General features: G+C 38.6%; 2 protein-coding genes across 3 annotated transcripts in view; one reads left to right on the top strand and one right to left on the bottom strand.

The window, feature by feature from the left end:
- LOC149010504 (serine/threonine-protein phosphatase BSL1-like) overlaps nt 1–19,566 on the top strand; it is a 28,230-nt gene extending 8,664 nt beyond the window's left edge. The window contains exons 7-21 of one of the 2 annotated variants that reach the window (XM_089161473.1): nt 467–536; nt 3,552–3,653; nt 3,977–4,058; nt 4,150–4,320; nt 9,501–9,687; nt 9,784–9,985; nt 10,068–10,238; nt 10,352–10,590; nt 17,002–17,086; nt 17,246–17,344; nt 17,417–17,616; nt 17,712–17,787; nt 18,369–18,504; nt 18,579–18,718; nt 18,802–19,566. In XM_089161473.1, coding sequence (XP_089017599.1) covers nt 467–536; nt 3,552–3,653; nt 3,977–4,058; nt 4,150–4,320; nt 9,501–9,687; nt 9,784–9,985; nt 10,068–10,238; nt 10,352–10,590; nt 17,002–17,086; nt 17,246–17,344; nt 17,417–17,616; nt 17,712–17,787; nt 18,369–18,504; nt 18,579–18,718; nt 18,802–18,882 — 2,041 coding nt within the window. In that variant the 3' untranslated portion in view covers nt 18,883–19,566. The remainder of the gene's footprint in view (nt 1–466; nt 537–3,551; nt 3,654–3,976; nt 4,059–4,149; nt 4,321–9,500; nt 9,688–9,783; nt 9,986–10,067; nt 10,239–10,351; nt 10,591–17,001; nt 17,087–17,245; nt 17,345–17,416; nt 17,617–17,711; nt 17,788–18,368; nt 18,505–18,578; nt 18,719–18,801) is intronic. The other variant, XM_089161472.1, reaches the window with a different exon arrangement.
- A 71-nt stretch (nt 19,567–19,637) lies between these two features.
- Nucleotides 19,638–23,290, bottom strand: LOC149010503 (uncharacterized). The gene is made up of 8 exons (XM_089161474.1): nt 22,558–23,290; nt 22,347–22,441; nt 22,126–22,229; nt 21,943–22,043; nt 21,716–21,819; nt 21,158–21,595; nt 20,940–21,071; nt 19,638–20,040 (listed from the first exon to the last, which is right to left on the bottom strand). Exons 1-8 carry the CDS (start codon nt 22,816–22,818, stop codon nt 19,878–19,880), a joined length of 1,398 nt encoding a protein of 465 aa, XP_089017600.1. The 5' UTR covers nt 22,819–23,290; the 3' UTR covers nt 19,638–19,877.
- Nucleotides 23,291–25,898: the final 2,608 nt, after the last annotated feature.

The following is a 25,898-nucleotide window of genomic DNA, read 5'->3' as shown; positions in this document are numbered from 1 at the left end:
TGCACAACAGGCTCTCTATACTGAGTAATAAGGGACGCCTAGTCTAATCCAAACACTTGCTATTAGTCTCCTGTCCTAACTTTATTCTTGCTTTATGGGCTTATGAAGTAGGTCTATTACAATGAAACCCTTGATGATAAATGGTTTAATGGCCAAACCTATAATGTAACTTCACAAAACTTAATTTTAGACTATTAGACTGCCGCCAGCATCCTGAGGGCCTCCCAACCTTATTATGGGGCTCCATACGGGATCAAGGTCTACTGGAAGTTTGCAATTGCATTACTACTATCTCATTTCTGTTGGATGGAAGAGACTTGATGAATTCTCCCTGTGTACTTCTCTTTGAAATTGCATTTAAGTTACTTATAAGAGGTTCATCAACTATTCTGTTTCTATGTTGAAGATTAATGGCTGCCTGCCTAATTGTTCAATTTGTCTAGTAAAATTCTGCACTATTCTGCAGGTATGCAACAGCTAGTGCCCGTTCAGATGGCATGTTCTTGCTTTGTGGTGGAAGAGACTCTGCAGGAACGGTATGATCTTACATTGTTTAGGACTTGAATAGTCAATTCTTGGTACTAGATTTCATGCATACACCATGTTGGTTGAAGAGGTATTACTGTGTTTTGGTAGAGTTGTGCGCTTTGCTGCTTATATGAGCTATTATTTGCAATTTATTTTCTTAATGTTTTCCTGTGCATAGTGGATTTGTTGCTTCCTATTCGACTGTTTGATCATAACTTTTTTTTTCCCCAGCTAGTTTGCTTACTATGACTCGAATTTTGGTCACAATTGTTTGTTTTGTATGTGGCCTTGTTTTAGCGAATGCAACTCAATGTGCTGTAGAGCAGTTAGTATATGGAAATGTTGTTGCTACATTAGGCTCATTAAGGGGTTGCCAGGTCAAGTTCAATAAATCTATCCTATTATTGAGTCTCCTTTGGGCATGCTTTCTTCTTTTGTTGTTCGGTAATCAGTACTAATATTAGAATAGAAAATCAACACAACAGGAACTGACTATTGATGGAGCTTCCTGGATACAATATAATAGGTTCTTGTTATCAAGGTTCTTTAGTATTGTAGAAGGGCTGCAATAGGGATGAGCTGGGCCAGGCTTGTCCAATTCCAGTTCTAGGTCCCTAGGCCTGAACGTTGTTAGCTAAGCCCATTCCTGCCTTGAGCTTGATTCAGGCCTAGGGTTCTTGTCCTTGACCCTGAGCCTTGATGGGCTCAAGCCCATTCCTACCCTGATTGTCCTTGATGGGCAGCATTGGGAGGGGTTGGCCCTGTTCCTATACTTGATGGTCCTGTCCCTGTCCTTGATTGGCTCTAGCCTTGTCCCTATCCCTTATTGCCCCTGGCCTTGATCAAATTCTAATCATTTATAATCATACACATAATCGATAAAATGCATAATCTAACTTACCGTTAATTTTGAATTAACAACAACAACAATAATAAGCCTTGTCCCAACTAAATGGGGTCGGCTACATGGATTCTTGCCCTCCAAAATCAGTTATGTTCGAGGCCATGCTAGATACAAGGCCTAAGCTATACATATCCTTTCTCACCACTTCTCCTAGGGTTATCTTAGGTCTACCCCTAGCTCTTCTAGTTCCTTCAATATGGATTATATCACTTCTCTGTACAGGGGCATTTATAGGTCTCCGTTGAATGTGGCCGTTCCACCTCAAACGATTTTGAATTAACATTTTGTTCAATTTGAACCATCTAATATATAAATACGTTGGTCTACCATCGTAAGGTTGCTTTATTGGTAAGACCAACACCTCTTAGTAAAGAGGTCGTAGGTTCGACTCTCGCTGATGGTATGTGTAATATCCCCATCCCCTATATATTAAAAGTGCCCTTGTACCCCAAAAAAACACTGGTCTACTATAACCATATTATATTGCTAAGTGACTAACGAACAAGATTTGATGTTAATGTTTAGAATTTTATTATCTTTTTCATTATTCTAATTTTAATATATGCCTAATCAACATATAAGACTATAAAGAGACTTTTCTTCAGGGGTTCAAAAGGAGTTTTTCACCTAATTTATATATACTATATAGAAAAATTTTCAAGGGCACTTTGTGATTTATTTTCTAATATTAATGTCACCACAGAGCAAATCAAAATATCAATTTCACTCTGCGTAGCTCTGACTAACTGATTATTTTTCAAAAGACAAAAACCTATTCAATTACGTAGAGAATTTATTATACCCTTTTAATTAAAACCAATTGTTTGTATCTAGAAGAAAGTACAAATGTGAATAGCATTTATCCTAAAATAGGGGTTAGTATGATTTTATTCTTCTGAGTCAAAACTTTCCGAATCATACTAATAATTTGGGCCGATTTCGAATTGAAATAAGATTCTTATAAAAAATAACTATGAATGTATCATTGGGGGTTGATGCATCATCTTTTATCGACAATTAATATGGTTTAAAATATTTTTTAATATATTATATCATGTAAGAAAAAGTAATCTACACACCATGTGATTCAAATTTCTCTTGAAAATCTTCTATTCTAAAATTTTACGTAGATGTTCCAAATTTGGGTTCTCGATCTATAAAAATTACGCTTAAGTGCAAGAATGATGTAAATTGATTTTCAATTATTGTTTATGGTATGAGGCTAGTACACATATTTAAACTCCTAATAAGTTCTAAGTTAAACTTGTTTTGTGCTTTGATCATTAAAAAGCACCTATGATGCTTTAATTGGAATTTTGATTGTAGAATGCCCTAGATTAAGAGTAAAGATTTGTACCCTTAAACTTATGGCCTTTCAAATGCACCCCTGCTTAGTTAGAATTTTGATTCTAAAACACCTTAATTAGATCGGATAAGAATTTTAATTCTAGGTAAGTCAACAATTATTTACATAGATGGTTCTAATTAAAAAAAAATGTAAGATGTAACAAACGGCTTAGTTTTTATGGTAATATATATAAAAAAAATTCATTTACTAAATGACAACAACTAAAAAATAAAAAAACAATGTAAAACAAAGTGAACTCATGGGATAAAAATGACTCAGGGTCAAAGTCGGGGCTTGGATCAAGGTCAATATGAGGGTCAATATTAGGATTAAATCCTTGATTAAAGTAAGGGTCAAAATCAGGGTTAGGATCATGGCCAAAATTAGGGTTATGATTAGGAACAAAAATAGGGTCAGAATTAAGGCCAAAACTATGGTCAGGATTAGGGAAAAAAATCAGGAATGGGTTGGGTAGGACAAACAGTAATCTAAGGCCCTCCCTTGCTCTGATTCAAGGCTAGAATATTCTGGCCTCGGCTCGTCCTCAGGGCCAAATCTTGATCCCGGGCCCCATTCAGGCTTAGGGCGGGTTAGGGCCACCAGGGCCAAACTTGCACCCCTGTACTTTGTTCATCTTATCAGTATTTAGCTTCTCTGGGTGCTACAATTAATGTTCACATTTTTTATGTACATTGAGTAAAAGATTTGATTTTCATAGTAATGGTTGCCTGAGTGAAGTTTGTTCATGTTAAAAATTACCTGCATGTGCAGCCTCTCGCAGATGCTTATGGCCTCCTCATGCATAGGAATGGTCAGTGGGAATGGACTCTTGCACCTGGTGTGTCTCCTTCGCCAAGGTACCAACATGCTGCGGTAAGTGAGCTGTATACCAAAACTTTTTTGAGTAGATCTGTTCCTTACTCATCCCCCCCCCCCAAAAAAAAAAAAAAAAAAAAAGGAAATCTGTTCCTTACGCAGTATTAGTGATGTAATTTGTGGGGAGAATTCTCCTAAACATTTGGGAATTCCATACTCCGTCAGAAAATTTGTGCATGTAGGAATATTCAGTGTATAAGATTGTACTTTTTATTTATTTTTATCTTTATTTTTACCTTCAGAAAAATCTCTGCATTTTAGTTGTTAGTTTATTTCCTTCTAGTTTCTGTACCAACGATTTTTAAATATCTTGTCAATAGGTCTTTGTTGGTGCTCGATTGCATGTTATTGGAGGTACTCTTAGGGGTGGACGATCAGTAGAAAGTGAAGCAGCCATTGCAGGTACATTATGTATGTTTTGGTTTTAAATGCTGATATGGTTGTTTGAGACATATATCTAATCATCTTCCATCTCCCTTTGGCCCTTTTAAAGTCTTGGATACTGCTGCTGGAGCATGGTTGGATAGGAATGGGATTGTAACTAATTCTCGTAATAGCAAGGGCCCAATTGAGTCTGATGCTTCGCTTGAGCTTATGCGTCGTTGCCGCCATGCAGCTGCATCTGTAGGAGTTCAAATATATGTTTATGGTGGTCTTAAAGGAGGTGATGATTCTGTAGCCACATATTTTAGCACTTCCCGTCGTGTTTGAATAACCCGATGAGCTGAATATCTAAAATTACAAGTGAATGTGGAAATTACTTATTTGTATGAATCAAATATATCTTATGATATACCTGACCAGATTTTGGACCATTCTGGCCTTATGGCAATCCAACTATCTTGTTCCCATGGTCCTCATGGTGAGCCAATTGAAGTTGAGGTTTTCTATTTATTAATTTGAAGGAATGACTTGTGTACATTATGCCAGCTCAGTTGGGGTTCAGTATTAAGAAATGACTTTTGATTAGTTATGTACATAATGAGAGCTGAGTGCCTGGGGTATTAATAGCTATCTGTTAAGTCCTGAATAGAAAAAAAAATCATATCGCATTGTTGAGCATGTTTATCCATTTTCTAATTGGGGACCAAACTTTATTCTTTAAGATACAGTTGTCTGACTATCTGGTTGAACAGTGAGGAATATATAATCATTTCTTCTGGACTGTTCCTTTAACAGCAAATCCTTGTCTCCAGATGGGTGTGTGCTTGTTCATGCAGCATGTGCATGAATGCTTGTAAAATGACTTCAAGGTTCTGTTTTGGAGTTGAAGCAAGTACATTGGATTAAATTTGAGATATTCAAAACTAGGGTTTACAAGAAATTAAGATCTCATCATTTTGCACAAGAACAGTGGAGAATCAAAAATGTACCAGGAAAGTAGAAAATACTTTGACAATAACAAAGATTAATAACGAGTGTTGATGTTGGATTTAACTTTTTCATTTTTTTTTTTTTTTTTTTTGGTGGTGGGGTTTGAATTAGTTCCTCACTCTTTACCAGGTAAAAAAAAGAAGAAGAAGAAAACGTACTACAAATTTGTTTGCAATCTCACCTCTTGCCAGTAGAATGTGGCCTGGTCTACCAAGATTTAAGATCCACTTTGCATAGACATCACTAAAGAAATCAAACATTGACACAGTATACATTGTTCACTTCCTGTATGTGAAGGCTACTCCAGGGAGTATACTCCTTGGTTTTGTATATGCTCAATACTCTTCTTAATAGTTAATACCATATGTCGCCTCTCGTCCAAGATATCCCTTACCCAACTTCAGTTTACACCTCAGCGAGGCTAGGAGTTCAATCCCCATTTGCAATAGGCCCTGACAACCCAGTTTACTCTAGTCTTTCCTAAATATTGACAAGAACATAAATGGTAGCATAGAAAACATATATGATATCATGGAACCCACAAAGACTTGCAAACTTAGCTTCCTCCTAAGAGATAGTTCTTCGAGTTTGACAGAGTGTAATCAAACACTTGAGCCCATAACCATGAACACACTACTATTAATTCCCATCTCTCGTAAGCCTCTGATAATTTGTTGGAGTGGTGATGGTCGTTCTTCTCTCTTCTCTGATGTTTTCCCCTGCTATTTTGAGCAAGGGGTAGTCTTGACCAAAAAGAAAATTTTATACATCATAATATTCCTCCAACCAATCTTTAAAGAACAGAGCAAGATTTCAATAAAAAATGAGAGAGAATTTCAACCCTGTAAACCTGCCAATAATACTCTTTGCTACCCAGCTGATAGGTATCTTAGCTTCATTGCTAAGAATGACGACACCCAAATACTGCCATTGAACTAATAGAGAGCAAACAGGGAAATAAAAAGATAGTAAGCAGAATAACCAAGGCTATCACTCTCTCTGTTTCTGATCATTCACTTCTTAGGTCTTAGTAGTTACACTCAGAAATTGAAATTTAACAAACCTTATACTGATGATAACTCTCCTAATTTTCTTCTGGATTTAGAAGCTAAAATCAGTACAAATTTTCTGGATTTGAAAGAACTTGTGCAAAATCAAATCCTCATAACAGATCAAACTGTAAGTCTGGCCAGGTCTCTGTTTTAGAGGGTAGAAGCCAAGCTGAAAATGCCAGCCAGAGCTGCTGTATGGACAATCTTAGTGAATCTGGGATAGCCAAATCCCAGTCAAACTGTGGGTCATATGATCAGACTACATATGCATATGCCCAATAGAAACTCAATATTTGATATATTTGTTTTAGACATAAGACATTAGAGAAAGCTGAGATCCACACACACAATAAAGAGCAAAAAATTTGAAATTGGATAAAAGAAGTGGGAGGTGGAGAATGAAAACTCAGCCCTCAATAAAATGAAAATAAACACTCTTCACACATGTAGAGTTGAGTTTGACTAATTACCCCCCCCCCCACCCGCGGGGGCTTGCAGGCACACTTGTGGCTCTTTTGCTCTTTATCAAAAAGCAGTAAATTTGTATCTCTCTGTCTCTGTTTATACACATACACAACCATAGATCAACAACTTGAATTTGAGGGCCGACTCAATCCCTCAAAAAACCGAGTTGGCTCGAGATCTTGGTTAGTTATTGGAAGACTTTTCCAACTTGAACGTCCTTGTCAAGGGGTATATATGGTTGTTGGGGCTGAAACCTGTTATATAGCCAAAATTAGGCAGTTTGAACATGATGGTTCCCTTAGATTTATGAAAAAACAAGTTTAAATGAGATTTCCATTTCAGGCCACAAGTTGTAACCGCTGCATGAAGTAAAAGGCTGAAATGCCCTATTCTATACAATAAGATACTTGTACAAACTACAAAGTAATCAACTTATACATTTCATATTCAAACAACTTTATGGAAACAATACAAATGTTCAAATTACAACAAAGTAGTACAATGGAGTCTTGAACTAAGAATCTCTCAAAAAATTGAATAAAGCTGAAGAGTGGAGCTTCTAGCAGAAAGCTAGGCAAATTGTGCAGATCTTGGCTAGATCAAGTCAAGATATCTTGACTAAATTGAGATGGCGTCTTTTCGTACTGTAGTTTGGAATATTTCAACCGAGTTATTTGACTTGCTTGATTTGACAGTAATCTTGTCTTTTCATTCTGAAAAAGGGAGATATCTCTCAAGTTCTTGATTTATAATTATGACCCTTACCAGACCCTGTAGTGCAAGATTCTATACATAGGGTATATATGGAGTGCAGTGGTAAGGTTGCTCCAAGTCTGAGTCAGGAAACAGCCTGTTGGCAACACTAATGTTAGGAAGTATTCATTATGACCCTCTGTAATCCAGCACTGAATTGGACTATTTTCCTTTGAAATCAGCCTGGGTGTTAGGGCTTTGTTCCATTGGTTTATGTGGTCATGGGTCTATTTTGTGGACCTAAAAATTAAGTGACTAGGTCAAGTACGAAAATAGGTTTACTTGGTTTAAGTAGGCATCTGCTCAACTTAAGTAATAAGAACAGAATAAGTCTTTTGTTACTTTTTATTATTTTTAGTTTCAAGTGCCCTAGTCTAAATTAGTTAGGAGTTCTATTCCCATTAGAACTGTAAGAGTTCTGTTATAAATAGCCTCTCCCATCCGATGGAAGGCTACCCTTCTCAGATTATATATAAAGTTTCAAAATTGAGTTCTCTTTGTGAGTGAGTGCTGCTGCCCAATGATTTGTTTTCAATTTGGTAGATCCAAGACTGAATAAACACAGACCCAAGTTGAAGTCAAGGCTGGTTCCTTACTGTGGCTTAAAGGGGATGGTGTTTTACAACCATGGTAGAGTGAAATCTTGCCACCTTGAAAAACCGAGATCTCGACCATCTCGGTGAGATCCCGGTCGAGATATACAATTTTTTTGCATCAACTCAGTGGCCCATCTCGGTGGGTTTTAGGATTCCAATTGTGTTGAAACTTGGTATATAGCATATGTAAGGCCTTTTGAATACATTGGTAGCCTTGGATTTGTCAGAAAACAACCCTAAGTATGATTTATAAGTCTACCCACAGTGTGAAACCGAAATGTTGTAGGATTAGGGAATGCAAAGTTATACAACATGTAATATAGAACCTTTAAGGCATATAAATGATAAGCAAATGTATTAAATGCATCAAATAACCTAAATGTTATCATAATTCCATACATAAGAATATCACAATCTCAATTTTCAAGAATAGAATAATAAAATTATACAACCATTAGAAGTTCTATATAAGTCATTAAATCATAAGTTCATAAGACAAGTAGAGAATGATTGATCTTCCTTTGATGTTGTAGATGTGCTAAGAGTAGTTGCAAGTGAAAATCCAGCTGAAATCCACACAAAAAAGGCAAAAATTGAGAGTTCCAGCGAGATTCATGGCGAGATATGGCGAGATATAGCAAGATCTCCCAACTCTCTGCTCTCGACCTCCATCTCGTCTCGCCTACTTGAAAAAATGAGATATCTCGCGAGATCTCCCATCATGTTTACGACTCTGTCTCCCTTTGATCCTAGGATCTACAAGGCCCCCATCTAGATATATGGCGGCCTACACGCCATTCCCTACTCATTTCACCTTTTCTTTATTCCCTTAGACACCAATTCCAAGTCAGATATGCGCCAATCTGATCATTGGAATTGACTTTATTAAGTATACATTTCCCACATGTCATAGTTCCATCCAAGTCCTCTAGACCCATTAACTATCGGAGTCCTACCAAGCTGCGATTCAAACTCCTACCAAATTTAGGACACTTTTTCCATCAGATTTAGCTATTTTTCACACCATATCCTCCTTAGGACCTGCATACTGATCTCGGATTTAGCTAATTTTCACAGCATATCCTCCTTGGGACCTGCATACTGATCCCTTAAAGTTTATTTAAATCCAACACTAGGAAATACCACATACCTCTCAACAGCCTAGTTAAAAAAAATCTGGTTTTGGGCTGACTTAATTAAAGATCTTGGAAGACTGGTCCTCTTTCAATTGAGGCCACATCACTCCCATCAATGGAGGGAGCCTCATGCACTGTGTACACCCTTTCTTTAACTGATAGAAAACTGAGTCCATCAACACTGATCCGTGGTCGTGGTCCTCGTGGACATGACAATGCTACAAATTCTAGGATTTTTTTTGGTTACATTCGGAAGGTAATGCCTGGGAATGTTTAAACAATATCTGTAGACAAACTCCCATACCCTTATCTGGAAAAAAGGATTCATGTTGACATCAAGATTGGACATTTTGAGTACGTTCTTTGGTAATTCATTCAAGAGTACATGGTGTTTTCACAGTTTTTTTCATACTTTTCTACTCCTACTTCTCATTTTTTGGCCTCAACTATTTGGGTTTTGTTCTGCAGATGTGCTGCTCGATGACCTTGTTGTTGCTGAAAATTCACCATTTCAATCTGACCTTAGATCTCCTACGTTAAATTCTGAGAGAGTGCCAACTATGACTAGTCCTAAAACACATCAGTCAAGTGGAACCTCTTATGTGCTACCAACTTCAGATGGAAGGCTAGAGATCCCTTCACCTGGTGGTTCAAGGTTAATAATCTGTAACTCTATGCTGGTTAGGTGTTGCATTACTCAGTCCAAAGTTCAATCTTGCAAAAGCTGAGTGAAAGTTCTTGTCTTTGCCAGCACGGACAAGAAATCTATGGAGAAGCTGGTGGAGGCTTCAGCAGCTGAAGCTGAAGCAGTTAGTGCTGTCTGGGAAGCTATGAAGGCAGCCTCTACTGCCCCTGTAGAAGAAGCATCCATGTCAGAGCATAGTGTCCATCTCCCAGAAACCTCCTCAGATGGTAGTGATAGCGAGGGAGATGTTCGTCTTCACTCTAGAGCTGTATGTGTCATTGCTTTCCTTGCATGTAGGTGGATTCCTTTCAAGTTGAAATTTCATATCCGTAATGATTCTGATGTTACAGGTTGTAGTTGCCAAAGAGGCTGTTGGGAGTTTGGGGGGATTGGTAAGGCAGCTATCCTTGGATATGTTTGAAAATGAAAGCAGACGAATGATACCCATCAATAGTGACTCATCATATCCTACGAAAAAGTTCTTCACTAGACAGAAGTCACCCCAAGGTTTGCATAAGAAGGTAAGCGTTATCAGATTTCTACCTTTATGTTTCTTTTATTCCATAGAAAAATTTTATATTGTGCCATGTGACAATATTTGTTGAAGGCAAGCATTATGGTTTTTCTTCTGCAGATTATCTCTACATTGCTCAGGCCACGAAACTGGAAAGCTCCTGCTAACAGAAATTTTTTTCTAGATTCCTATGAAGTGGGTGAGCTTTGTTATGCTGCTGAGCAAATATTCATGCAGGAGCCAACAGTTTTGCAGTTGAAGGCTCCAATAAAAGTATTTGGGGATCTTCATGGACAGTTTGGTGACTTGATGCGCTTATTTGATGAATATGGGTTTCCTTCAACTGCTGGAGACATAACGTAAGTAGCAGGTTTCGGTACATGCTATTTTCACGATTTTGCATGCATACAAGCAAAGCCAAAATGGAGATTCACATAGATAATTATGATGGCTGTAGCTATCCTTGCAATATTATGTAGGTGTTGTGTTTCACAAATATGTTAGGAGAAATTGGGAACTAAATCACAGGGACAGAATTGTAGTGATTAATACGGGGTAGGAACAGAACCCAAACCGAGGATAGTTGAAATACCTGTCATCTTTCTGATGGGGGCCTGAAATCTTATTAAAAAAAACTTAGCTCTGATATACTTCCTGAATTTTATGAAGAAGAAAGTAAGTATGTCATTTTTGGATCACCATCAAAGCCTGCACGGTTGGAATTACTGCCAAGGGATGGGGCTGGCTGACCAAAGTCTGAGGACAGCTTTACCTTGATATACATTGAACATTGAAGCACAAAGGAGAGGACCAAAACAAATTTTAGGATAATACTTGTCGCAACCCACTATTCATGCAGCAGTGTTCATGTGATACTCTTCATGAGAACCTTTTGTGGGTCCAAAGTGGGATAGATAGCATGGATAAGAGATGCTGCCAATATGCTTTAGCCTTTCTTATCTTCTAGTTTCTGCTTCCCTAGTTACTTTGACCCTGACAATGTCATGCTTCTGCTAGTTTCTAGTCTTTTATATGTTAGTCTCTGTTTCCTTGATAATGTTGCTCGTTCTAGTTTATTTCAATTTTACACTGCTGGCAAGTGGTAGGTCTAATAGTGCTTCTAATTTGTAATGTGCCTTTATTTGGTATTCCAGTGTCTTCAGAGAGTCACTATTTTCAGTTTTGCTCATAAATAAAAAAGGAGAGGTCATTTTCAGTTGTCACAATTTGGAGTAGTAGATAAAATGGCTTATGCTTGCTATGTTAGACAGTCTTTGGTCAGAAACAGAACAGAATGAGGCTGTAGGTGAGAGGCCTTAGTCATCTCTTGCCCATGCATCCTTACCATCAAGTGCTTGTTACTATTTTGTTTGTCACCCATTGTCAAGCATCTGTGAGGTGGTCAAAATGCCGTTGCTACTGTTGGAGTTGTTGTTTGACACTTAGAAGAGTGATATCTGTACCAATTAAAGCAGACCTGGAATAGTCAACCTCAACCCTGTGGCTCAACTATTCTGTGCTTTTCTCTACATCAGACTTCAAGTCCAAGAATGCCCAGATCAAGCCCACAGTTTCAGCCCATCTTTGAACATTGTGGTACACTCCCATGCGCCTTCCTTCAAGGGTTGGATAAGCCCTGATCGAGAGGCTGGATGTATCTGTTACTGTGAGTTTTTAGTTTGATTCATACTTTCTAATTATTAGTTCCCTTGACATTTCTTTTTCCAACCATCAGAATGGGCTTAGATTTGAGAAGTTATCCCAAAGTAGGATTTCTATCGTCAACAAGGTGACCCTTTATCCCCTAGTCTTTTTATTTTAGCATAGGAACTTTTTTTTGGATGAATGAAGAATATCATTACCAAAAGCTGCAAGGGGGGGGGGGGAGAAACGAGGGGAATGTACGAGTAAAGGGGAAAAAAGGGGGGGAGGTGTGGGCTACAACCAATTAGGCATTAGTAAGGAGAGCCTAGAACCCAGGTAACAAAAATCAGCCTGTTCCTTGGGGTATCCAAAACTGGGGCTTGGGGGAAGTGCCTGAAGCCTAGTAGAGACATCAGAGGAGATGACTAGGAGGGTACAAAACCTTAGGAGATCTAGAGTTGTAGGTCGATCTCCTAAGGTTTTGTGCCCACCTAATTGAGAGATTATAGCATCAAACACCAGCTTGCCAACCAAATCGCAAATAAATGTGTCGGAAAAGGATCTCAACAGCCATATCCAATTCTCTAGAGAACCCAAAGGAGCGTCTGGAGCAGGGCATGGAGGTGATGGCTTTCCCCCATAAAGTGGAAGTAGGGGCCAGAGAATAAGAGATGGTTAACATCTTTAGGGTCATCCAAATGAAGGTTACAATTGGGGTTGATGTGTGGTGTCTATGGATGAGGAATTTTTGAGTAGGAAGACATAGGTTGAATGCTCTTGAGACAATGAAGGCATTGCGGGGAATGTGGCCTTTGAACCAAACTAGAGAGTGCCAAGCAAATGGTTGACTAGGTTTTCAGGCAAGGCTCCAAGCAAAGGAGGAGGAGAAGGTGCTACTTGGGGATGGGTGCCATATGGTGTGATCTTGAGGGATGGGGAGCAAAGGTGGAGATTGGACCAGACTTGAGTGAGACCCAGAGGAAGGGGGGTGGGGGCGCTCAATAGTTGTCAAAGATGAAAGCAAGGTGAATTTCGGGATACGAGCTCTGGCGGGGGCCCAAGAGATTGTAGAGAATGCCTGAAGGATGCAAGAGGGTTGAAATCTTTGTTTGTAGGTGGTCATGCTTCCTATTTCCAACTTCTTAAGGGGTGCCTGGTCATTTCCCATAGCGTCTTTGTGAATGGCACCATTATAATTGTAGCCTCACTTGAATGAGGGCCAATTATCCTAGACTGGAGATTTACATGCTGTTAGGTTTTTTTGTTTGGGTTAAAACAGAAAATGGAAGGTTAAGGTCAATGACTTAGAATAGACCCTCTAGGTTTGGGAAACCATTGATAGATGGCTGCTTGGTTAAATCCCTTCAAACCTTGGACTTAGGGTTTGAGTTTTGGGTAATTAGGGTATCAAGGGATTAGGGTTTTGATGGAGTGCTGGTATTTATCTTAGGGTAGTGGATCTGCAACTTAAGGGAATCCTGATGGTGGAAGGTTCAGTTATGAATGGATGGGTTTACGGATATGGAGGAAGGCTTGAATGGGGTTAGGAATCAAAATGGAAAATGAAAGAGATAAGAAGAGGGGGTAGGTGTGTGCTTGGCTGCCAATTAGTTAGAAGATGAAGAGGCCTTGTTCTGTGTTGAGAAGATGATGCACTGTTCTGAAGGTTGGCTGAATCCACAGCCATGAGGAATCTTAGCTTGATCTCACTGGAGACTGTTCCACTCAAGCACCTGGGGATACCATAACCTCTGCTGCGGCATATTATTCTCAAAGAATAACATAACAAACTCGCTGCCAAAACTGACTTATCAATATCTGAAAATGGTGTAACTTATTACGTGTGTGGGGTGCCTTTTATAGCTTTACAAATGCTGAATCCTTGGTGAGTGACGTGAGTCTGAAACTGAATTAGAAATTATGCTTGGTTAGAAATCCTAATTGGACTCTAACAAGTTACTGAATGACAAACTAACTTGTACTAGAATTAGAAACTAGTTAGGACTGGTTTTAGAATCAACTAGGACTGATTATATAAAATAATCATCTGGACCATTACGTTCCTGAAAGATTCCATTGTGGTGTAGGGTAATCTGAACAGAGTTACCATATTACCCCTGCCTCCGCAGCAAGTGTCTCTTTCTTGTGCTTTGCAGCTGGGCAGCAAACATAGGGTTTTCCCTGGGTCTTGGTCTTCCACTTGGGGCAGGTCTTGGGACGTACATCATGTAATTTCTCAAGGTCTTAAATCTCCCCTGAAATAATCCACAAGATTTATTACTAGATATGGTAACTGTCAAAAACGCTATCAATTGGGTGGTGGGGGGGTGGCGGGGAGGATATTCTTGTAAAGATTAGATATGAGGTAGCAGGGGGGAAGGAGCTGCTATCAATTGGGGGAGGGGTTACTTATCTTGCTCAAGCATGTTATTTGCTTCAATGTCAATTTATATTTTAGCCTGTTGGAAGTTCCTACATCAGTTATAGGAAAAGTTTAGATTGATTTGTTCAGATTTCTTTTGGATTTTGGTATCTCTGTATGACCTGGCAAAAAGATATGTAGGCCATTTCATGAAGGTGATATTTAGGGCTTTTTGGTGTTCTTTCTTCAAAGCCAAGCTCTTGAAGGGAAATCATATCATTTTTTTGCAAGGTGGTAAGATAGGTTCCACAACCTGGCAGAACATTCTAGAGTTTAAAGTCTTTTTTACTTTCAAGTTCCAGCTGGTTGATTGGGTGAGGTGATGTGCAGTTCTTGTTAGGTGATTGACCTTGCAGATTTTTTGGATGGGATGCCTTCAACGTAAACCTTGATACCTCCGTAGGAAAATTCTCCCCCTCGCCAACAACACCCCCCCCCCAGGCCCCAAAAAAAAAAGAAAAAACAAAGACACTGGTGTGCAGAAGCCTTCAGCACCAGGTTCACCTTTTTTCATATATATATTAGTAAATAAGGAAGGGTAGTGAAGACTGAAGAGGGTTGATAAATAAACTCCCATAGTCCAGTGTTGTGGGCAAAGGAGCAGAGATCTAAATCTAAGGAAACAACGTGCATGTCCCGTGGGGTGGCAGCAATCAGTTTAGGGATAAATATAGTTTGGTGCTAACATCAAAATATAGCTTTCCAAGTCAAAGCTGAGGTGTGATATTTGGAGGTCCATTTGTGGAGATTCAGCTTTACCCTAATGTGAGAAATCCCTGAACATATTGCCTACAATGATATAAAGAGAACTGCCTGAAAAAGCCTGACTGACATGAAGCCACCCCCACCGAAGGTAAGGTCTTCCACTTCAGTGCCAAACAAAACTTAAAGCTGTTCTCCAAATGGTGAGTGAAAGTGGGCAAGTGATGAAAACACTCAGTGTCTTCAATACTCGTTCCACCACAAGATTCCAAACTACAGGATATTGCGGGGAATATGACCTGGAGACTAGACAACATTGGAGCGAGAGACTTGGGGTAGGCATGGTGTCTAACAAAATCAACAAGCCGAGTGAGTGTTGGAAGGCTCCTTTTGGATATCTTATCCTGCTGACTTGCTCCTCTGTTTCTTCTTCCTCTTCCTTGTGTATGTCCTTGTTCTAGTGTTAGGGTATTGCAAGGAGTAGGATCAATTAATGAGGAAAGGAGGAGGAGAAGAGGGATGAGGATGAGAGGGAGGGAATAAAACCAACCAATAGGCTGCTTTCAGGTCATATAGGCACACCCAAGCAAAACCTGAATATTTGTTCTGAATCTGTCCAATACATTGGGTCACTCACATACATATTTATAAAATTAAATTTCTCTGAAACAATGAAACTAGAGAACTGGAATCTTCTATTTATGCAACTCGCACCAAAATGTATAGTATAAATCAATTATTGCCTAAATATCCTACTGAACCAAAACCAGACTCAAAAATGGTTTGTCTCAGGTCTTCCGAACAGGTTTGTGCTGATCCAATAAAATGTAAACTGCATCATTTGGGTCAGGTAATGGCCTTCCACCCTCCAGAGTCAAGACATCTAAGGATTCTTACCCTTTCCTCTGGCGTCAGGTGGGTTACAGTAACACAACATATAAGATTCAGGTAGAAAATTCAATCACCTAACGGTAACCAGATCATTTATGACCAGGCTGGTTTGCATTACCCCACACATTGAGCTTGGCTTGGCCTTATCCAGAAGACTAAAAACTAAAAAGGCTCTCATATATATAAAAAGTGGGAACGGATCTGTTTGTTATCAAACCCAGTCAAAAGTAGGGTCAATAACCAAGCCCGTCGCTGTTAGGTTGGTTTTGGGTTGTTGAATAATGTTGCAAACTTGCAATAACTTGATGGGTTGGTAGGCTATACCAGGACTTAATTGGGATGTAGATGAACGAATTACAGCCTGATTATCAACAGCGCAGGGTTTGGATGGGCTTGCCTTTTTGCAGATCAGGTAAAAAAATTCCACCCTTATATGCATTTTGTTTTGACAAACATATTGAAATAGTTAAAATAAGAATTATTTTAATGAATGGGGTTTGCTTGCTACTAGTTTAGGCTGCATTCCCCAAGTGCAGCCCACACTAGCAGGGGAGAGTATGGTTCATACAATAGGAGGATAAGAGAGCAAACAAGAGAGCATTTGTGAGGGATCTAGGACTGGCAGTGTCTACAATATTTTCCTTTAAAATGATAAAGAATTGTGCCCCCTTAATAGTCATCTGTCTTCCTGGATTTGCCTAGTGTGTCACCTAATATGCGTGTTCTTGTTCGACATGCAACCCCATCCATTTAAGATAGCTTGCAAATTACTGAAAAAGTTGAATTCCGTCTCCTGAATTGGCATGCTACAGATTGTACTCAGCTGTTTACCAAAAAAAAAAAAAAAAAAGATTGTACTCAGCTTACTCTACCTTTATAAGTTAAGGTCTACCCTATATTGTCCAACCCTGCAGTCATTTTTAGTGTCGTTTGTACTTCTTACTATGGTAAATAATGCACATTCATGACTAGTTGTAGTAAAAGCAATTATTATTTTAGGCTGGTATAAGTATAACAGAATGTGTTTGGGTGTCTTTCCCAATTAATTGTGTCAATTTTCGTCTTTGCCCTTCCAATTGTTGTCTAACCATTGGAACTTCGATTTTGTCAGTTACATTGACTATTTATTCCTGGGGGACTATGTTGATCGTGGACAGCACAGCCTTGAAACAATAACCTTGCTTCTAGCTCTCAAGGTACGTTTCTGCTTCAAAATTAACCAACTGCAAATGTTACCTTTGCTCCATCAGTACTTTATTCTTTTCTTTTTTTTTTTTTTGGGGGGGGGGGGGTTGGGGTGAATACTCCATCAGTACTTTCATTGACTATATTGGCTCTCTTTTTTTATTATCCAGATTGAATATCCTGACAATGTACATTTGATCCGAGGAAACCATGAAGCTGCTGACATCAATGCCCTCTTTGGTTTTCGAATTGAATGCATTGAGAGGATGGTATTAATTATTACTCGTGTCTTTCTTAGTTGAGACAGAATCTGGTGTTACTTATAACAGTTGCACTTGTAGGGAGAAAATGATGGAATATGGGCATGGACTCGGTTCAATCAGCTTTTCAACTTTCTCCCACTTGCTGCACTCATTGAGAAGAAAATTATTTGCATGCATGGTGGCATTGGGAGATCAATACACTCCGTGGAACAAATAGAGAAGCTTGAAAGGCCCATTACAATGGATGCTGGATCAATTATTCTTATGGACCTTCTATGGTATACTTGTGAAATAATTTAGTTCACTATGTATTGACAATAATGTTCGTCTGATTTATAATTGTCTTAGTCCTGCTGTTTGGTATTACTTGCAGGTCTGACCCTACAGAGAATGATAGCATAGAGGGTTTGAGACCAAATGCTAGGGGCCCTGGTCTTGTTACTTTTGGGGTAGGTATTAATAGCATTAGGGGCTCGTCTATCCAATAATTTTTTCCTTTCTGTTCTATCTATTCATGTTACATGCATTGCCAGATTTCTTCTAGTTGCTTTCTTAAGTTCACTTGCAGTCTTCCTTATTGGTTCTTGTGAATTTATTATCATTGATTCAGAAGTGAATAGCCTAAAAGCCCTAAACATTAGAACTGCATGAAGATATTCACATGTTTTAACAAACTTAGACCAACAACGGTTTGAAGTAACATAGTGTTCATGCTTATCTAATACATATTTAGTCATTTAACTGGGTTGCCTCACTTTTCAGGCATTGCTTTTATTGACATATTCAGGATATTTCTTGAGTTATTAATAGAGATTTTCCAAATCCTTTTTGGGCTTCCTATTCTTTTTTCCAGACCCTTCATTAGGAGCTTCAACTCCCAGTAAAATTGCTGACGTGTGCCTCCTTGTGTTTGGGTCTCTCTTTTTTTTTTTTTTTTTTTTTTTTTTTTTTGCTTATATAACATTCATAATTCTGATTAGTTCTAAAATTGATTACATTCCATACTGATATTATTTATAATTGATGGCAGCCTGACAGGGTGATGGATTTTTGCAAGAAAAACAAATTGCAACTTATTATAAGAGCACATGAGTGTGTCATGGATGGATTTGAGCGGTTTGCTCAGGGACATCTCATCACTCTGTTTTCTGCTACTAACTACTGTGGTAAGCTACAGAAGATAGATTCTCACTTATGTTTTCTCTCTGCAATTTTCATGCTTAGTTTTAAACTGCATCAGGGACGGCAAATAATGCTGGGGCAATACTAGTAGTTGGTAGGGGATTGGTCGTGGTTCCAAAATTGATTCATCCATTGCCACCTCCCCTTCAGTCACCTGAGACATCTCCGGAACGTGTATTGGATGATACATGGATGCAGGTAAATATTGGATAGGAGTACACAGTTCATGAATTGTAAGACAGCCTGTCAGGACTTAGATTGTTCCTTTTGAATTGCTGCAGGAGCTCAACATTCAGAGACCCCCAACTCCAACTCGGGGTCGGCCACAGGACCATGACAGAAGCTCATTGGCCTATATCTGAAATTTCCCTCGAAGATTTCTTTAAACGGTGCTTCAATTTAGTGCCAGAATCATAGTTCCCTGTGATAATGACGCAATATCAGCAAGCAGGACCCATCATGTTCCTTTCTTGAAGCTTAAGTGTGTCAAGGAGGCTTAGTCAAGTGCACAGAGAATTCGGAATATTCAAGCCAGCTATTCGGCAAGATGGGATTAATTATTTCTTCATTGCTCGTGTAATGTTTGTACAACCAAGCAAGTACCAGAGATGGTGTAGCATTTCAGCTAACCAACGAAGGATCGTTGCGGATGTACCATAGAGAAATTTGACAAACGTAGGTTTAGAGTGCACTGGAATGTATATTATAGTTGGCCTTTATGTTATATTGATTAATGTGTTCATTTTTTGGTTCGGAATTTTGGCTAGGTTGATCAATTCATTGTAATAGAGTTGTAGAGCAGAGGAACTATAGCTTGTTACCCATCAAATTCAGGTCTCTTTCCAGTCACAGAACTATAGGGTGGATGAACTCCTGTGCATGTAATTATATTAACTTACTTGGAACAAATTCATGCGTCAAACCATTGCACACGTCTACCCCAGTAACCATCTCTATTAAGTGTTGTAATTTATGGTACTATTCTCACGAAAAACCTGGAGGCCCTTCGTTGTTTTCTCATTTTTTTCTTACTGCTTCGTCTGGTGGATATGAGATTCTATTTTGATATCAATGAAAAGAAAAGTAAGGTCATTGCACATGAGTCATGTTGGATGATAGAATTTTAAATTTCATTGAAACCTGTATATGACGCTTGCAACTGAATCTGAATTTCTCACAATGAAGAGGGTGAGACACCAAAACTGCCTCAATACCACAAACTGGCTTGGCACCAGAACAAAAAATGAAGAAAAGAAAGCTAATTACATCAGAGAGGTTTCGAGAAAAGAAATGTTGGGGTTGATGTGGTAGCATTTTTTCATACTCATTTGTCCAGGGGTCATTCAGAGTCTATTTTTCACTCCTGGATTGTTTGATTCGGTAGTGTCTGCGGCCTCTTCCTAAATACATGCTTTCTGCAACGCTCGAAGATACTGTCATATATCAAATCAAATTGTACTCCGGCTCTCTCCCGATTCACAACAAAAGTTATGTGATCAGCTTCCACAAGCTTGTAATACCTGTGTCAAATGTTCCTCATTAGTGTTATTTAAACTGAAGTATCTAATGACCCAAGAGGAAGAAAGTGCAACAGAATCCACAAGCTGGAAAATTCTTAACAGGTTGTTTGAACATGGGATGTGCAGTAGCAGTGGCAAATTACAAAGTTAAATGGAGTCATAAGACTAGAAATCATCAAATGCTTCTGTTGAATAACATCATCTACCATCTGATTGCATGCACTACGCCTTGCTCAAAACATCAAATATGATGTCCTCCAAGGATGATGTGGTCAAAAACACAAATGGGAATTGAAGTCTATGATTGTTAAATCAATGATTAATGCAGGTGAAGTAAGTTTCAAAGACTTTAAGAACCCTAGATGTAAAACGATTAACCATGGACTAGGTCGACCTTGACTAACATATGCAAATCTGGAACAAGAAAACAATGGAAGAGGGGAGGTAGAAAATTAAGTTGCTAAAAAATATTGTAGATACATATGGCAAATTTTGGTTTAACAAAATTAAATCCAACTTAAGCAAATGAAGGTATGGAGAAAATGCTTTTTGGCCCTACTGACATAGAAAGAAAACTATACATAAAATCCAGCACTCATTAAGCAGAATCTATCATCCACTACCTACATCTGAAACTAATAGTGTTGATAGCAGTAGCAGATATGAGTGACTGGGAAACACTGAACTACCACTAAGAATATCACAACGATGAATCACAACATCAATGATGAGCAATGACCATAAGGATGGGCAGTAAACATTTCAGTAGGCAGGAGTGGATTGATCAAGGTATTATCAGCGTTGATAATTTTAATAGTTTGGCATCTAAACTTTTGAGTCATGAAATTTCATATATGCAAATTCATAGAGCATTAAACATACTAGGAAAGAGAACTAACCAGATTCCTGGTTGCAAAGGTTGGCATTCAGAGTCATCTACAATGAATTGGTGTGGATGCTCAACTGGTAAACGTGGGTGTGTCATGGATATGGTATTAAGTGCTCCATCATTGTCCTGCCAATCCTCGTCCCTGCAGGCACAAAACTCATTAGCTACACAGTAAATAAGATCAATTTGGTTATTTGAATTTTCAGCACACAGCCACTAATCACTCACCGATATCCTTTGTAAGGAGGCAAAACATCTGGAGGATGTCTCCATTGGCTCATCTGGAAAACTCTGATGAAGAGCAGTGGGTGTATCCGCAGTAGGCTAGAAGGGACAGTGATCCACATGAACTTCCTAGTCCTCTTGGTTGCATAGCTGAAGTAGAATGTGTTAGGGAAAGTGGCGAGATGAGCGTTGAGCCGCATGGATCCTTGAATAGTAAGGTCTGGAAGGATCCAATCTCCATGAGCAAAAGGACCTGTGTTTCCCAAGAGGCAATCCACAAGACCAGAAATTCCGATTTTCTTCCATGACATGTTATAGTGGCCGAACCCAAAATCGTAGTAGTTCTTCAGCCAGGGAATGTCAAGCCATTCATAAATAATGACACCCATACGACACGCCTGAAGCAGACAGACAGGCTTCAAAGATCTTCCATCCTCTGTTCTGAGAAAGCCAAAAATATATAAGTTAGAAACAAAAATAAAAATGAGAGATTTTAAAGCAAGAAGTCCATGTTTTGAATTTAAATTAAAAAAAAAAAAAGGGGAGAAATTTTCCACTCACCTCATCCCATCCAAGTAGGTTCTAGTCGTCCCATTCAACGCCCCAGATAACGAAGTTACGCTTAATACCCAGTTCTCAGAAGTGTTCTCATAACCCTTAAAAGCCTAAAATTAGCAAATTTTGGATAATTAGTAACAAAACTACCCATCAGTAGCATTACTTTCTCCTCAGTTCTCTAATCAAAAAAAAGAAAAAAAAATCCATCAGAGATTGGGAATTTAGCTGACCTTGTCAGCTAACATTTGCTGCAACAATCGAACCACCTGGGCTCCTGCAGAATGACCGACAAAGTGGATAGAATGGTCTTCATCCCATTCAGGGTAATGACCTGCATTCCATTGAAGAGAGAGAACCAAGGGTTACCGGTGGGTTGTTGCGGGAACATCAGGGAAAGAAGTTTAATGCCGAACCTTGCTCATAAATCCTTCCAAACTGGGAATGCCCACAAGCTTTACTGTGTTCTTCTCCATAATCCACTTGCCCCCCTTTCAGATAATAAAACAATTCGCGAGCCCTGAATGCTTGCAAGGAATGAAAACAAGTGACCAAGGAACAGGAGGAGGAGAAGGAAAATGGTAAAGCAAGCGGGCTCATTATAATTTAAAGAGCTTTCGTAGATTCAATCACGCACCTATCATATACGCTCGTCAAGGAACCCAAATCGGGAACAAGCACCCGCTCATCCTTCTTCTCTGCTCCGGCGAAATAAGACAAACCCCCTAACCTCTGCAATCAAAAATGGAGAAAATGGAGAATCAGAACTGAAAACCCAATCGAAGGCAGACGAAATGGAGGAGCAGAACCCATTTCAACGAAATGAGAATGCATAGAACATGACATACCCCTTTGCCAAATCCGAAGATGCCGTGAATTAACACAATAGGCGGCGTGTCATCAAGGTTAGTTGATGATCTAGAGTCCAAGCCTTTGAAGCCATCCGTATCTGTATTAAAGTTCACATTGGGTTTCAAACATTCGTTCATTGCCTGTGAAAGATCCGATGCTACAGCCGTGCTGAAAATGTAAACCCCATATAACGAATGGACCACAAAGCTCACGAAGAGCTCCGCCAGTTGAAGCACTGCAATCCCCAATCGCAGCATCTTAAACCCCAGAAAAGACCCAAGTCCCAATTCCGTTTTTCCTCTCTTCTTTTTCCTTCTGTAATCCAATTCCCAAAGAAGTAAATAAACCCAGGAAGGAGAAGTTATATTATCGAAGAAACAGCTCTCTTATCTCTCTTTCTCTTCTTGTACAACAACACACAGACCCTGTTCCTCAGACATGAAAAGAAAATCTCTCCATTTCTTCTCCCTTCTCTCCCCAATAAAGGAATTTTTGAAGGGAGAAAGAGGGGCAGTTTCTGGTTTTCTTTCTTGTTCGTTTTCTATCACCTTCTCAGCTCCCAACTTACCGTTTCTTATTTGGAACCGTTTCTATTTCGGTCTTCAATTATCTTTGTGTTAAAAGTCATTTTCCCAATTTCCACATTTTTCTCATTCCTTGGGCGCTGAACCAATCGAATCAAATTCACAGTGTGAATCACCCAATTGGAAAACCCAATCTAATCCTTGTGCTAACTCCAACCCTTCTGGTGCACGCTGTCACTCGCTTGGCTTTGTTGGAAATGAAGAAAACAGTGGTTGCGTTGATGCCATGTGTCGTATAGCAAACCACATCTACCATTTTCGCGTGATCTATCTAGAAGGATCCTTCACGCCTTAATGGGTAACTGATCCCGTGTTCTTCGTCGATGTTAGATATCCAATAATCCTAAAGAAGCCCTTGGGGGATGGATAATCACTGTGTCAGCACCACAGTGGGTGAGTGGTAGTTAAACATTTTCTGTTTTGGGGGAATAGAAGATTGATTGGTTGACCTGTTTTGCCATATTCACCACGCCTTCAAAACCAGGTTTGGGATCAGCTGTGTCAGCTCTAATGGGTAAAATGGCTGGAATTCTTTCCTCTCTGTTTTTTTTTTCATACTGAAAAATAGGGATAAAATCATTTGGAGTCCGGATCATCCCTCCAGAGAGCACAGACGAACGACTATTGATCACAAATTACGGGGGGGGCACAGGATTAAGGTGATGAATGATTTTTTAAATAATATTTTATTATTTTTTACTTATGGGTTCCATATATTTGTAGTCGTAAAGCAGTCAAGAGTGCAGAGACGTCACAGGTCAATCATTTGATATCATCAAGCCTCAGGCTTATCTGGTTTTCATTGTACTTTTGGATAAAAATGGAGTTAGGTGCCTCGTAACTGTAAGTTCAAGGCCCTATCTAATATTAGTAAAAAATTATTCCTTGCAGATGTAGTTAAGGTGCGCGTAAATTTCTCACATAAGTTTATCCAAACAAACCTTAATTCTAAAACTAAAACTAGATTAGATTAAAATTAAGGCCTCATACTTATCCTGGCAGGTTGATTGTGAGTCACAAGGTACCATTTATTTGAAAATTTTGAGGTGAGATAGGAAAAAATTTACTGTTTTTTTGCAAGATTCTAAAATCTAAATTGTTTGATTCGATTGGTGGGAAAATCAGCAAATGATGTTAGCAAGAACCTGTTTTTCTGATAAAAGAGAAACCGTTTGCTTGTGGGCAACTACAATATATATATATTCGACAAATTTCCAAGTGGCTTAAGGCTGTCAATGCTAGAAGGTTCCTCACCCACCATATCCACCTGCACTTTATATCCATAACTCTGTTTTCTCTCTTTTCAAGATCTCTCTTTCTTCGATCACAAGCACATGAATAAATTATATGCTACCCATTTTTCGATTCTGGGTAGTTGGTACTTGGTACATTTAATTCGATCAAATCTTCATACTTTAATGTCCGAATCCACTTTTCTGATCATATGAACTGTTATTTTCATCGATCTGAAATAGATTTTTCTTTTTCTTTTCCTGCATGATCTTCATATTTAATTGTATGTCACACTTGATCAATTAATTTTTTTTTCAAAATAAATTAATATTTTCAGAGGAATCATATTGTTGATACCGAATCCTGCTCGTCATTCCCTGTCAAGTTCCTGCAAAACATGTGCTTGACCATAGGGGGTCGAGATACGTCTCTGACGAGCAAGTCAGTACCAATGAGATATGATCATAACTATTCAATAGAGAATTTAAGTAATTGATCACACAAAATATGAATATTTACTACATAAAACTTGCCTGAGTTGCTTATATAGCTTTAGATATATGAGTTAGACTCCAAACATAACTCTAAGAAAAGTTGTGTTAGGAAAGCAACTCTAGGAAGAGTTATTTATCTGACTTATCCTTCTAGGTAGTTGACAAGTGATAAAAGTTTACCTTGATCGGGCTCCCTTAACATGATAGTTGGACTGTCCATTAACACTATGGTCGAGACAAATGTATTGAATCCGTTGGTTGGACTGGTCAGGGTATAATGACTATTTTAGTCATTAACACTTATGATTCAGTGTGAGGATAATAGACATCTTTTCATTCTTTTTGACTTCTAAAGCCTATAGATTCTCATCACATCTTTTTCACATGTTGAGTAAGGGGGAAAAAAAATATTGGTGTGGGAGTTAGATCAAACATGGAGATGCTTGTTGGATGAATCTTTACCTTTTTCTTTTCCTTTTTTCCTTTTTGTTATTGTTTAATATGTAAATAATATTCAACAATTGATAAACTTTTTAGATAAATTTAATTAAATTGAGGGTCTACATGTATTTTCTTGATGCATGAATCAAATTGAATTAGGTGATTTAGATCAGCAAACTGATATGAGTATTCAATGTTGTTGGAGTAGTTCAGGTAGATCAATGCATAGATTATAAGTTTAGAGAAAATTTTGCTATACCCAGATGGCAATAAACGAAATGAAATAAATTCACTTATGTTTTGCAATTAAATTTTTATCTTTTATTTTTAATAGAAAATTGAGTTTAATTACTAGGTGTGTTGTATTGATTTTTTTTTTTGGTAAATAAGAATTTTATTAAATAAAACATCAGACTCACAAATGTCTAATAACCAAATAACCGGGGTTGATTCAAGTGGTAAGTAGCTTGGTTCGCTTAAGCAAGGTTCTGGTATCCAATCCTTGTGGGTGTAAAAAATCTCCGCTGGGAGACTCACCCACCACAGCCAAGTGTGCGACGCGGGTCAAACCACCGGTTATAAACC

Source organism: Hakea prostrata, chromosome 7 (assembly GCF_041222555.1).
Source record: "Hakea prostrata isolate BN-2017 chromosome 7, UWA_Hpros_2, whole genome shotgun sequence".
Classification (NCBI taxonomy): Eukaryota; Viridiplantae; Streptophyta; class Magnoliopsida; order Proteales; family Proteaceae; genus Hakea; species Hakea prostrata.
Note: the sequence above shows the minus strand (reverse complement) of the source record. Positions and strands in the feature narration are given on the sequence as shown.